The sequence below is a fragment of the Nerophis ophidion genome, linkage group LG07 (genome assembly GCF_033978795.1).
Source record: "Nerophis ophidion isolate RoL-2023_Sa linkage group LG07, RoL_Noph_v1.0, whole genome shotgun sequence".
Classification (NCBI taxonomy): domain Eukaryota; kingdom Metazoa; phylum Chordata; class Actinopteri; order Syngnathiformes; family Syngnathidae; genus Nerophis; species Nerophis ophidion.
In genome coordinates this window covers 65,971,930-65,985,555 of record NC_084617.1, presented here as the reverse complement: position 1 = coordinate 65,985,555, position 13,626 = coordinate 65,971,930, and the positions used below count along the sequence as shown (strand labels likewise).

The following is a 13,626-nucleotide window of genomic DNA, read 5'->3' as shown; positions in this document are numbered from 1 at the left end:
CTTTATTTATTTTATATTGCCTTTCAAATGTCTATTCTTGGTGTTGGGTTTTATCAAATAAATTTCCCCCAAAAATGCGACTTATACCCCAATTCTACTTCTACATGTCTTTTCCCTTCTTTATTATGCATTTTCGGCAGGTGCCACTTATAAAGCGGAGCGACCTATACTCCGAAAAATACGGTACATGTTTGGTATTTATGTTTCGGGCTGAAAATCCAAAAATATTTTTATGCCATTTGAAATATGAAGGACTTTTATGTATTTTGGCTTTGGGGTGTTGTTGACTAACTGCGAGTGTCTTGTACACCTGTAGGAAAAAAAATCATGTTTATTGGAGTAATACAACACACATCATGGCCAAAAAAATAGTACATTTTATTATAAAAACCAAAAAGTCAGCTTTGGTACCCTGAGGGTTAAAAAAATGTTTAATAACGACTTGAATCCTACAAAGAATACAAATACAGTGGGGCCAGAAAGTATTTAGTCAGCCCCCGATTGTGCAAGTTCTCCCACTTAAAATGATGACAGAGGTCTGTAATTTTCATCATAGGTACACTTCAACTGTGAGAGACAGAATGTGGGGGGAAAAATCCAGGAATTCACATTGTAGGAATTTTAAAGAATTTATTTGTAAATTATGGTGGGAAATAAGTATTTGGTCAACCATTCAAAGCTCTCACTGATGGAAGGAGGTTTCGGCTCAAAATCTCACGATACATGGCCCCATTCATTCTTTCCTTAACACGGATCAATCGTCCTGTCCCCTTAGCAGAAAAACAGCCCCAAAGCATGATGTTTCCACCCCCATGCTTCACAGTAGGTGTGGTGTTCTTAGGATGCAACTCAGTATTCTTCTTCATCCAAACACGACGAGTTGAGTTAATACCAAAAAGTTCTATTTTGGTTTCATCTGACCACGTGACATTCTCCCATGTGCTCAATGGCAAACTTCAGACGGGCCTGGACATGCACTGGCTTAAGCAGGGGGACACGTCTGGCACTGCAGGATTTGATTCCCTGTCGGCATAGTGTGTTACTGATGGTAACCTTTGTTACTTTGGTCCCAGCTCTCTGCAGGTCATTCACCAGGTCCCCGTGTGTGGTCCTGTGATTTTAGCTCACCGTTCTCATGATCATTTTGACCCCACGGGATGAGATCTTTCGTGGAGCCCCAGATCGAGGGAGAGTATCAGTGGTCTTGTATGTCTTCCATTTTCCGATAATTGCTCCAACAGTTGATTTTTTTCACACCAAGCTGCTTGCCTATTGTAGATTCACTCTTTCCAGTCTGGTGCAGGTCTACAATTCTTTTCCTGGTGTCCTTCTACAGTTCTTTGGTCTTGGCCATAGTGGAGTTTGGCGTCCGACTGTTTGAGGCTGTGGACAGGTGTCTTTTTTTTATACAAATAATGAGTTTAAACAAGTGCCATTAATACAGGTAACGAGTGGAAGACAGAAGAGCTTCTTAAAGAAGAGGTTACAGGTCTGTGAGAGCCAGAGATCATCCTTGTTTGAAGTGACCAAATACTTATTTTCCACCATAATTTACAAATAAATTATTAAAAATTCCTAGATTTTTTTTTCACATTCTGTCTCTCACAGTTGAAGTGTACCTATGATGAAAATTACAGACCTCTGTCATAGTTTTAAGTGGGAGAACTTGCACAATCGGTGGCTGACTAAATACTTTTTTGCCCCACTGTACAAAGTTTCAATGAACAAATAAAAAAAAGCACAGTTGTGTAAACTCTTCCCACAGTCGGTGCCTTCTCAGTCCATGTAAACTTGGCTTCATTGTGGACTATGTCACAGATGTTCCAGCAGGTTTCCCCATTCTTTCTTTTTACGAAACAATCCCACAAAACAATACTAAACAATACCATAATAATGCACTTCCAATTCCAAAACCAAACCCGACACAGCAACTTTCAGAATAGCAATCAACGGAGCAATTGAGAGAACACACAAACAAGACAAAACAATCCAAAAGCAGTCAAACAAAAAGGAATATTATCAACAACAGCATCAATATTAATAACAATTCCAACACTGCGGAGATTAGAAAACCCCTCATTGACATTCTCATTACAGCTATTTATAAAAAATAAATACATTTTAAAAAATGAACAATAGCATCGCATCTCAATATTTTCCACGAAGATAAAATATTTTTGGTTCATTTAATATTTAAAACCAATTTAAATAATGGATCCAATATTCCAATACATGATTTATGATTATCCATACTAAATGCAGTTTTTTCTACTGATATCATCTCCACAGCTTGTGTATACCAGTCAGTATGAGTTGGACTACCAACATTTATCCATTTTTTTTAATAATCACCCTTTTGTTATGATGAATATTGAAATAAATGCTTGTTTCACTCTTTGATGACACGTGACTAAATTGATGGCAGATCACTAAGAATACAAGCTTGCGGTGTCTTTGGGATGTTTATATTTAGGAATGTGATTGCTTCATTTGTTGTTTCCAACCATAACTATTTTATTCTCTGACATTCCCACAATGAATGAACAAGAGTTCACTCCAAACTCCACACAGAAAGATCCCGAGCGCAAGATCGGACCCAGGACTTTCGTATTGTGTGGCAGACGCACTAACCCCTCTTTCACCGTGCTGATAGTACGCAAATACAATCTTTGTTTTTAAGGAATAGCTGTGCAGAACGTAAAAAGCAAGAGAATATTTAGTCGCAATACAATCAAAATGATTCCACGATTCGGAATTTTTCCCTTTTCTTAGTTTCGTTTACATCGATTATAACATCGAACAAGGAACGCCACTCCGCCGACTTCTTACCTACTCAGTGGCCTAGTGGTTAGTGTCCGCCCTGAGATCGGTAGGTTGTGAGTTCAAACCCCGGCCGAGTCATACCAAAGACTATAAAAATGGGACCCATTTCCTCCCTGCTTGGCACTCAGCCTTAAGGGTTGGAATTTGGGGTTGTATCACCAAAAATCACTCACGGGCGCGGCCACAGCTGCTGCCCACTGCTCCCCTCACCTCCCAGGGGGTGATTAAGGACTATGGGTCAAATGCAGAGAATAATTTCGCCACACCTAGTGTGTGTGTGACAATCATTGGTACTTTAACTTTCTTTCACATGTTTTTTTTCTTAAAGAGGCACACACAGCTAGGCGTCAAGGAACACAGTATCACTCTCTGCAAGCCACCAGTTCAATTTTCCCTCCAATTTTTCGTATGTGTGAGCAAACGCCAAAACTCCTTGAGCATTCAGTGGCGCACATGTGAGCGACGGCAGACGTGCACACTGTTATGCGCTAATCTTTTTATTCGAGTTTGTGCGCGGCCTAGATTTACTGTGAGCAGTGTGTAATTGGAGGGAACGTTGGCCACCACTACATGAGTGTATGTTAACTGCTCACCACAACTCTCCATTTTGACAATTTTGTTTTGAAACATACATACCCTGTGTACATATTTATACATTTGCTATACAGACGGGTTTCTAAGCAGACACTGTATTGCACGCGTGCATTGGGAGACAGAATCATTGTGACCTTTTAAACTGGATTCTTTTTTTTTTTTAAAGCATGCAGACCTCTTCCCTTGCACGTCATCAATAAACATAAGATACACAGAGCGGAAACAAGGGACAACAAACTCTGATAAATACATTCCATCTGAAATAAATAGTTCACTTCCAAATGCATAACATATTACTGGAGGAAAAAAAATCATGTTTATGTTCCCATTGCATTACAGCGATCTCTTAAGAACAGGGGTCACCAACCTTTTTGAAGCTACTTCTTGGGTACTGATTAATGCGAAGGGCTACCAGTTTGATACACAATTTGCTCAATATACCTTTAATAAATAAATCTGTATATATAAAAAAAATTGGTATTTCTGTCTGTCATTCCGTCATACATTTGTTTTCCTTTTAAGGAAGGTTTTTTGTAGAGAATAAATGATGAAAAAAACACTTAATTGAACGGTTTAAAAGAGAAAACATGAAAACAATGAAAATGTAATTTTGAAACATAGTTTATCTTCAATTTTGACTCTTTAAAATTCCCAAAAAATGAAGAGAAAATCTAGCTAATTTGAATCTGTTTGAAAAAATTTAAAAAAGAATTTATGGAACATCATTAGTAAATTTTCCTGAATAAGATTAATTTTAGAATTTTGATGACATGTTTTAAATAGGTTAAAATCCAATCTGCACTTTGTTAGAATATATACCAAATTGGACCAAGCTATATTTCTAACAAAGACAAATGATTATTTTTTCTAGATTTTCTCGAATTTTTTTTTTTAAGAGAAATTCAAAAGACTTTGAAATAAGATTTAAATTTGATTCTACAGATTTTCTAGATTTGTCAAAATATGTTTTTTTGAATTTTAACCATAATTAGTTGAAGAAATATTTCACAAATATTCTTCGTCGAAAAAACAGAAGCTAAAATGAAGAATTAAATTAAAATGTATTGATTATTCTTTACAAAAAAAAAAACTTGAACATTGATTTCAATTGTCAGGAAAGAAGAGGAAGGAATTTAAAAGGTAAAAAGGTATATGTGTTTAAAAATCCTAAAATCATTTTTAAGGTTGCATTTTTTCTCTAAAATTGTCTTTCTGAAAGTTATAAGAAGCAAAAAAATAAAATAATTTATTCAAACAAGTGAAGACCAAGTCTTTAAAATATTTTCTTGGATTTTCAAATTCTATTTGAGTTTTGTCTCTCTTAGAATTAAAAATGTCGAGCAAAGCAACACCAGCTTGCTAGTAAATAAATAAAATTTAAAAAATAAAGGCAGCTCACTGGTAAGTGCTGCTATCTGAGCTATTTTTAGAACAGGCCAGCGAGCGACTCATCTGGTCCTTAGGGGCTACCTGGTGCCCGCGGGCACCGCGTTGGTGACCCCTGCTTTAGAACAAAGCACCGATAAATAATATTACATGTTTACAGTATGGTATTGTAAAATACAAGACAGTGTGTTGTATGAAAAATACTATATTTACCGGTGTCATACTGATACTGAGGTTTATGCATAGACTATACTCAGCCATGAAAAATGTTTTTATTAAAAATACAAATTATTGGGTTTAAAATACACTATATTGTCAAAAATATTTGGCCACCTGCCTTGACTCACATTTTACCTTGAAGTGCCATCCCATTCTAAACCCATAGGGTTCAATATGATGTCGGTCCACCTTTTGCAGCTATTACAGCTTCAACTCTTCTGGGAAGGCTGTCCACAAGGTTGCAGAGTGTGTTTATAGGAATTTTCCACCATTCTTCCAAAAGCGCATTGGTGAGGTCACACACTGATGTTGGTCGAGAAGGCCTGGATCTCAGTCTCTGTTCTAATTCATCCCAAAGGTGTTCAGGTCAGGACTCTGTGCAGGCCAGTCAAGTTCATCCACACCAGACTCTGTCATCCATGTCTTTATCAATCTTGCTTTGTGCACTGGTGCACAGTCATGTTGGAAGAGGAAGGGGCCTGCTCCAAACTGTTTCCTGGAGCATTTAAAGTTCCTTTCACTGGAACTAAGGGGCCAAGCCCAACTCCTGAAAAACAACCCCGTACCATAATTCCTCCTCCACCAAATTTCATACTCGGCACAATGCAGTCCGAAATGTACCGTTCTGCTGACAACCTTCAAGCCCAGACTCGTCCATGAGATTTCCAGAAGGAAAAGTGTGCTTCATCACTCCAGAGAAGGCGTCCAGTGGCGACGTGCATTACACCTCTGCATTCCACGCATTGGACTTGGTGATGTATGGCTTGGATGCAGCTGCTCGGCCATGGAAACCCATTCCATGAAGCTCTCTGCATACTGTACGTGGGCTAATTGGAAGGTCACATGAAGTTTGGAGCTCTGCAGCAACTGACTGCAAAAAGTCTTTGCACTATGCGCTTCAGCATCCGCTGACCCCACTCTGTCAGTTTACGTGGCCTACCACTTCGTGGCTTAGTTGCTGTTGTTCCCAAACTCTTCCCTTTTCTTATAATGAAGTCAACAGTTGACTTTGGAATATTTAGGAGCGAGGACATTTCACGACTGGATTTGTTGCACAGGTGGCATCCTATGACAGTTCCACGCTGGAAATCACTGAGAGCAGGCCATTCTTTCACAAATGTTTGTAGAAACAGTCTCTATGCCTGAGTGCTTGGTTATATGCACCTGTGGCCGAGCCGAGTGATTAGGACACCTGATTCTGATCATTGAGATGGGTGGCCAAATACTTTTGGCAATATAGTGTATATACAGGTTTTTGTCCACATGATTTTCAAGCTGTAAAGCCAAAGTAACAAGTGGTGCCGTGACCACAGACCAAAACAGACCGAACAAAAGCATAAAAGGTGACTTCCGATGAAGGCGTGATCACAAAAGAAACCATAGTAACAAAGGTGACACCAAAAAAAAAAATAATGATATGTAAACATATAGAAAAAGATACCCTTGTTTGTGTGGACATGAGGAAAGTAAAAAAAGGAGTTAGTGCAGCATGTTCACCAGCCTCTGGTAGGTTTCTCTCTCCTGTTTCACACTGTGATGCTTCACCACGTATACTTTTCCATTCCTTATCACTCTCGCCCTCAGCTGATGATCTGACAACAGCCTCTGAGACTGATGCACAAACTCCTGGCAGGGATAGAGGCAAAATAAATCTCATTTACTGCCAAACGCCATTGAAGCCTGCCATTGAAGTAGCCTGAAGATGTTTTTTAAGTAGAGAGTCAGATTACAAGATATGAAAGTAGAATACAGATAAAAAGCTTCATACTTCAGAGGGATAGAGATTTTTTTTTTTCTCCAGGACCAAATGTGTCCAATGGACTGTTTCAGTTTGTCCTATATTAGCGGCCACTTACCATTTTCTTAGTTAGAATGGAAAACAAACAAACATCGCAGATCATTACCCACCATCTGTCACGGGGACCGGCTGGGTCAGACCAATTAAAACATGATCAATGCTCAGTGAAGGCACGGTTACTTGACATGTGGTGAATCCGCACAGCGTCCTACGGACCAAACGGCTCGTCAGAGCAAGAAGTCACTCCAGCTCAGCCTGGCTCCGATCACATGGGGCGAAACCCGCCCTTGCTCCACCACCCATGGAGAGGAGGACTTAATGCCACGATATCACGCTAGCAGAGAGTGGCCTTGCTGTATCTTTACTTCAGCTGCCTTTTACTTATTACTTATTGTACTTTTGCATCATACTGTACTCTGGTTTGTCTATCTCAGGGGTGTCCAAACTTTTTCCACTGAGGGCTGCACACTGAATAATCAAAGCAAGCGGGGGCCATTTATTTTAAAAACCAATACAATATATGTATAAAAAATATACATTTAGGCCTCCACTCAGGCTTGATTCCACCCCCAAAGGGTTTTGGTAAAAATAATATTTTAAAAATGTGTCATTATTCAGTATTATTATTTTTATTATTATTCAAGTTTTAAATCTCTAGATCAACATTAGGTCTATCTGTTAATATGACGTTTTTAAATATTTAAGTTGTATGGTTTTTATTGTCAAAGAAAACCATGTTTTTTTATTGAAAAAAACACAAAATATGCAATATTTTCACCCAATAAAATTTGTAAGTAGAATGTTTGAAATTATATAATAATTGGAGCCTGAAAAAGGTCAACATCTCCTAACACCATTGATTTTAATTCACTTATTATTATTTGTGCAATGACACTTAAAAACAAAACACACTGATCCAAAAGGGTCCTACTCATTAAAGTGTCCATCCATCCATCCATTTTCTACCGCTTATTCCCTTTTGGGGTCGCGGGCGCCTATCTCAGCTACAATCGGGCAGAAGGCGGAGTACACCCTGGACAAGTCGCCACCTCATCGCAGGGCCAACACAGATAGACAGACAACATTCACACTCACATTCACACACTAGGACCAATTTTTTGTGTTGCCAATCAACCTATCCCCAGGTGCATGTCTTTGGTCCTACTCATTAAAGTGTTAAAAAATAAATTATATATATTTTTTCAATGTTTACTTTTAACACAATGGTCTCGAGATCAAGTTCAGATCTATCCGTCATTTTTAAGTTTTTTTTTGTTTTTTTTTTTGTTTGTTCATTTTAGGCCATTCTAAAAAAAAAAAAAAGCTCAGTTTTTTTTCCTGGTAAACACAAAATATCCAACATTTGCCCCCAAAAATATCTCAAAGTGGAATATTTAATGTGACGTAATTGGAGCCTTGTAATTGTAAAAAGCCTTGGAGTCTGTAATTCATAATTGATTTTGATTCACAATTTTTTTTTTCAAGAAAGAAACAGCCTGCATGGCAGCTTTGTGTTATTAGAGTTCACCTGTTTGCTCTTTTATACCACTTTTTATGTTTTTAATTTTTTTCCATAGTATTTTTAAAATGTGCCGTGGCGCCGTTAAAAAATGACCTGCGGGCCGCACTTTGGACACCCCTGGTCTATCTGGTTATAAAACATGGTGAACGTTGTTTTAATGGCTACATTTCACATTGTTTCTGCATGGAAAACTATAATTGTCCTCTGTAAAATGTGTTTTGTGTCAATATACCTGAGGGGAAGAGTACACCAGTCCAGTGACCTCATTTTGCACTATAGCAGTATTTCCCGGAATGTTCCTGGCCAAGACAGGTAGCCCCAGATCCATGGCCTGTTGGAGCACACAGCGTTAAACAGGTAATAACATGTGCGAAATATAGTGCAAACAAAAAAAATTGTGTGTACAACTGGTGGGTGTGTTGCATGTGATCTACTAAGACTGCGTGTAGATATATTAACGTTGTTGCCCAACAAGAAACTGGGTAACACATTGCACACTGACAAACCTTAACCAATTGTAACTATAACAATCTACAGGGTTAATATAGTTGGCCTTTTTTCCCTTTCCCCTCCATGTATCTTCTTTCTTTTGTATTTGAAGTTAACATTACATATATGTATTGTTGCATTCGAACAATTGTATTGTCGATAATAGATGTAATTATTGTTCTTATTAATTATCAATAGTGCTATTTCTGTTAGTATTTGCATTGCTCCATTTGTAGTGTAATAATGCTCATTTTCATATCTGTATTATTCATTTCACTAACTGATTTTTAGGAATCATTTTTACCATCGTATTTGTACATATCCTATTTGCTGATGTTGTTCTGGTGTTGTTGTTATTGTTGTCTGTCTGTCTGTCTTATCCCCCTCTTGTCCCCGCAGTTTCCCCCCTCTGTCTTCCTTTTTTTCTCTTTCTATCCCCTCCTGCTCCGGCCCGGCTGCACCAAATAATTATACAAGACCATTTGATAAAGTGAAATACAAATAAGGTATCAAGTTGTAAGTTAAAGTACCAATGACTGTTACACACACACTAGGTGTAGTGAGATCATTCTCTGCATTTGACCCATCACCCTCACCCCCTGGCAGGTGAAGGGAGCAGTGAGCAGCAGCGGGGGCCACATCTGGCAATTATTTTTAGTGATTTAACCCCCAATTTGAAACCTTGATGCTGAATGCCAAGCAGGGAGGTAATGGGTTCCATTTTTATAGTCTTTGGTATGACTCGGCCGGGGTTTGAAATCACGACCTACCGATCGCAGGGCTGACACTCTAACCACAAGGCCACTGAGCAGGTTGAGAAAATATCCCACACTGCTCTTTTTTAAGTAAATGTGTACAGCCTATTAGGGCAACTACATCAACAATATGATTTGCCTGAGTAGCTGGACAGGACAACAAAAAAACCCACTGTGTACAATTGATAACAAATACAAAAGTGATGTAGACCGCCCTATTTAAATGAGGATTTTGCCTGTCACCATGGAGACACACATTTCCTCCACATTTATGGCATCATAATCTTGCCCTCTTTTTCTGGGCTATATAGAAAGAAGCACACTCTCACCAACATAACCTATTTCTAGCACGCTGAAGGTGTGCGTTGGGAGGCGTCGCAATGTTGTGATAGAAAGGCATGTTGGAAAAAGATTTTTTCAAAAAATGAAATCCATTAAAAAAAAAAAAAAAACAGACACCAAAACAATTCCATAGAATTTGTTTTAATCAGCCCCTTATGTTATCAAGCAGCTATAAAAATATACTGTTGAATAGACAATATGTCCAAATATGGAGGTTACTTTTGTGTTATTATTACAAAAGCTTTTTTGACACTGAATTCATGTAAGTAAATCAATTGTTTGTATTTATATATTTTTTGTGTAAATATCCAATTTAATAAAAATGTTTATTTTAATTTATATTCAGTGCAAGTCCACGCCACGCCACTGTGAAGATCTAGGACACGTTGGACACGAACGCCTCGGGATCCCCCGGGAGGAGCTGGACAAAGTGGCTGGGGAGAGGGAAGTCTGGGCTTCCCAGCTTAGGCTGCTGCCCCCGCGACCCGACCGCGGATAAGCGGAAAAAGAGGCATGGATGGATTTTTTCAATTTTTTTTAAATTGTCAGCATAACTTGACGTAAAAAAATTCAGCTTACAAAATTGTTAGCAAAACAAATCAGTTACATAAATCAGTATAAAAAAATAGTTTAACCTCAAGTATATTTACTTAACAGTCCAAATACATTGACACGCGCAAAGACAGAATATTCTCTCTTTCAACCGCTTCCTTTCTCACAGCCATTTGTGCATAACTGTGCCAGCTTGCACATAATTCCTAGATGAGCTAAACATAGAAACAAAACAGTGGCTGCAAAACAATTTCAGCCACGCTGAATCAAATTGCAAGCGCTAAATGATTATATTTGCAACTTCCCCTCCTACTTTTGTGGGCAGTCTAATAATCAGTATATATTTTACATATTTATGAATACAGACAGGCTAAATGAACAGTGCCCTTTTTTGCTCATTTAAGAGACACAATCCTCTACACATGTGCTTGGTAAATCAGCCTTGCGCGACTTTGAAGTTTGCACGTCTTTTAATACACACAAACCTTTGGTAGATCAGGACCTCTGTCATTTAACTGGCTGTTTGTTTGTTTACTTAAAAAGCAGAGCAAAACTAGCGAACTTTACAGCAATTAATTAAATATACAATACAACACCTCTTGATGTAACATAGTATTTTTTGGTTCACAAAATGTCAAAAACAAGATAATTTGTGGCAGCGTGATTCATTTGTTGTTTCTTCAATAAACTAGCTTGATGTATTAATGATGGCTAAATTGACCCTGAGCTTTATGTGCAACAATGCAAGCTTTTTGTGTAAAGAAAAAAAAACATTGCCATACATGCACAGTATAATTTCTCTGCAGAATCTTGGCCATTCCACTAAATCAGTGCCATTTGCGTCCCCAGAAAATAAAAAACATACAGCAAATGAATTATAACATTAACTGTATTGTTTTTTATAAGGCAAAGTGTCCTGCAAATTATTCTGATTAAATGTTTAATAAAAAAATGTATACTACCTTAAAAACATTTAAAAAAAAAAAAAAAGCATTTATTGCCTGTCCCTAAAACTTAATGAGTTAGAACTGTTCAAATCCTTCAGAAATATTTGTTATTCCAAACAAAATATTTTAAATTCACATGATAGTCTCGCCTAAATTCTCACTAGGTCCTGTTGTTATAGTTTTTTCAATTCCTAATTCTATACTTAAAACTCCTTTCAGGTACTTTCAGTCATGTTACTCAAATGAGTAATCTTTGTTTTTAGGAACTTTGTACAAAATGAAATAAGATGGCCTGAAATGGGCCAATGCACATTTTGAGTAGTTCAATGTGTGTACTATCAGATTTTGAACTGAAAAAAGAAAAACCTAACTTGGAAATTTATTTTGAGAAGGTTAGAAGAAGCAAACGGCACATATTCGGTAGAATGCCCCTAGTACTGCAACATGTACTGTAAATGGTAGCCTGTATATAGTGCCATGTAAATTTCAGACAGGGTGATGCTGAGAATAATCACTATTATTTGACTATTGTATCTTCTTGTCATTGTTCAGTTTCAGAATTAAGAATCTGTGTCTGCTAATACCCCCAAGCATGAGACAAACATGCTAACATACTAATCCACCTTTAAGCCAACAGTGGATTGTCTTAATCAACTGCGTTTAGAGGAGATTAGGTGGATTTGCACATTTTGCTTGTTCAGGAATAGAAAAACAGGAGTGGATAAGATTGAACAATTTTGTCTTAGGTGTTTGGGCTTTGAATCCTGAACAATGAGTGAGTCATTTACAAAATCACAGATTCATGTTTGATCATGCATTAGATAGTACAAGTTTTAATCAGGGGATTTGTTGCCCTATTACCCAGGAGGCCTGGAGATGTTTACCTCCAAGATAGCTGCGGACATGCCCTCTGAGATGGAACTGTTGACCAAAGCAAAGCACCTTTTCATGGCAGCGTGAAGCTCCGGTTGCCTCCTCTCCTGGGCCAAGAAGACCCCTGCTGTTCTGCAGAAGCAGGCTCAGAGTTCAATTGTGCTGTGACTCAGGGCTCACAAAGGCGTGAATGATGGTGAGCAGCAGCGACAAGCTCAGGGCAAGAAATATGGCAGCACTACATGCAACATGCACAATCAGCTCAGGTGACGTCCTAACCAGAGAGGCCAACCACAGTTGTGGTGAACAACGAAAAGATCACTACTAAGAAGGAGAATTTGAAAAAAGACACCCACATTGTGCATTCAGTTCTCCTTTCTTAAGGATATCTGAAGCTGTTTGTGCCATTTGTTGCACATAGTCTAACATTTTAGGGGTAAAACAGCTCAAGCAGCTTCTATGAAATGTGCAACTGGTTCTGAAAATTGAGGGGCACTTACCTCCTAACAACAGCTTCGACTGCATCAGTCAGGACAGGATCAATCTGGGAGACACAAAAGCTTCATGATAATTAAGAATGCAAGGAGGACAGACAAAACAATGGCAAGATTAATGATTTTTTACCGAGAGCAAATCATTTTCTGAAAATCCTCTATTTTTCAGAGATTGGGGTCAGGATCGGGAGGATGGCCAATCTGATTATTGCAATGTGGGATTTGTGTGCATTAGTTTACCCCCAGAAAAAGTCACAGCATATCAATTTAGGTCAAAGATGTTGCCAAGCAAGCGGCAACTTTTTGATTATACCGTTAGCATTGCACAAACTTGCAATTGTATTATTAGTATCCTAATTTAATACATATAATATATTGGGATTTAGTGTATATAGTAGAGCGAGCAGGATCTCAATCACAACTAGGGATGTAGCACCAAATTCTGGGGTCCATAGACACGACTTTTGAAGGACCCTTATTCCCATCCTAAACCATCCAGCCATCTATCCATTTTCTACCGCTTATCCCTTTTCAACGTTGCAATACACACACACTTGGTATGTTTAGTGCACTAAATTAACTATTGGATGAATACAATAGTTAATTGTAGTAGTTTATTTTTTTACATGGATGCACAAAACATGTAAAAACCCTAATTAGGTTTTTAACTTTCAAATATGGGATAAACACAATTAAAACACATGTACATGAAGTTTATTTTTTACAAAAAATTGCCATGAAATTGATTATAGAGTAAACATGTGAATAATCATATGAACCAGGAGTCCAAAAACTGTGTCCCGCGGGCCGTAATTTGCCCGCCAGCGTCCAC

At 38.1% G+C, this 13,626-nt stretch overlaps 1 protein-coding gene across 4 annotated transcripts in view; it reads right to left on the bottom strand.

Moving 5' to 3' along the window:
- Positions 1–354: 354 nt before the first annotated feature.
- glt1d1 (glycosyltransferase 1 domain containing 1) overlaps positions 355–13,626 on the bottom strand; it is a 49,149-nt gene continuing 35,877 nt past the window's right edge. For 3 of the 4 annotated variants that reach the window (XM_061906889.1, XM_061906890.1, XM_061906891.1), the window contains 4 exons: positions 12,801–12,844; positions 12,312–12,432; positions 8,575–8,673; positions 355–6,648 (listed from right to left, as the gene is read on the bottom strand). In XM_061906889.1, the coding sequence (XP_061762873.1) occupies positions 6,502–6,648; positions 8,575–8,673; positions 12,312–12,432; positions 12,801–12,844 (411 nt within the window). In that variant the 3' untranslated portion in view covers positions 355–6,501. The remainder of the gene's footprint in view (positions 6,649–8,574; positions 8,674–12,311; positions 12,433–12,800; positions 12,845–13,626) is intronic. The other variant, XM_061906892.1, reaches the window with a different exon arrangement.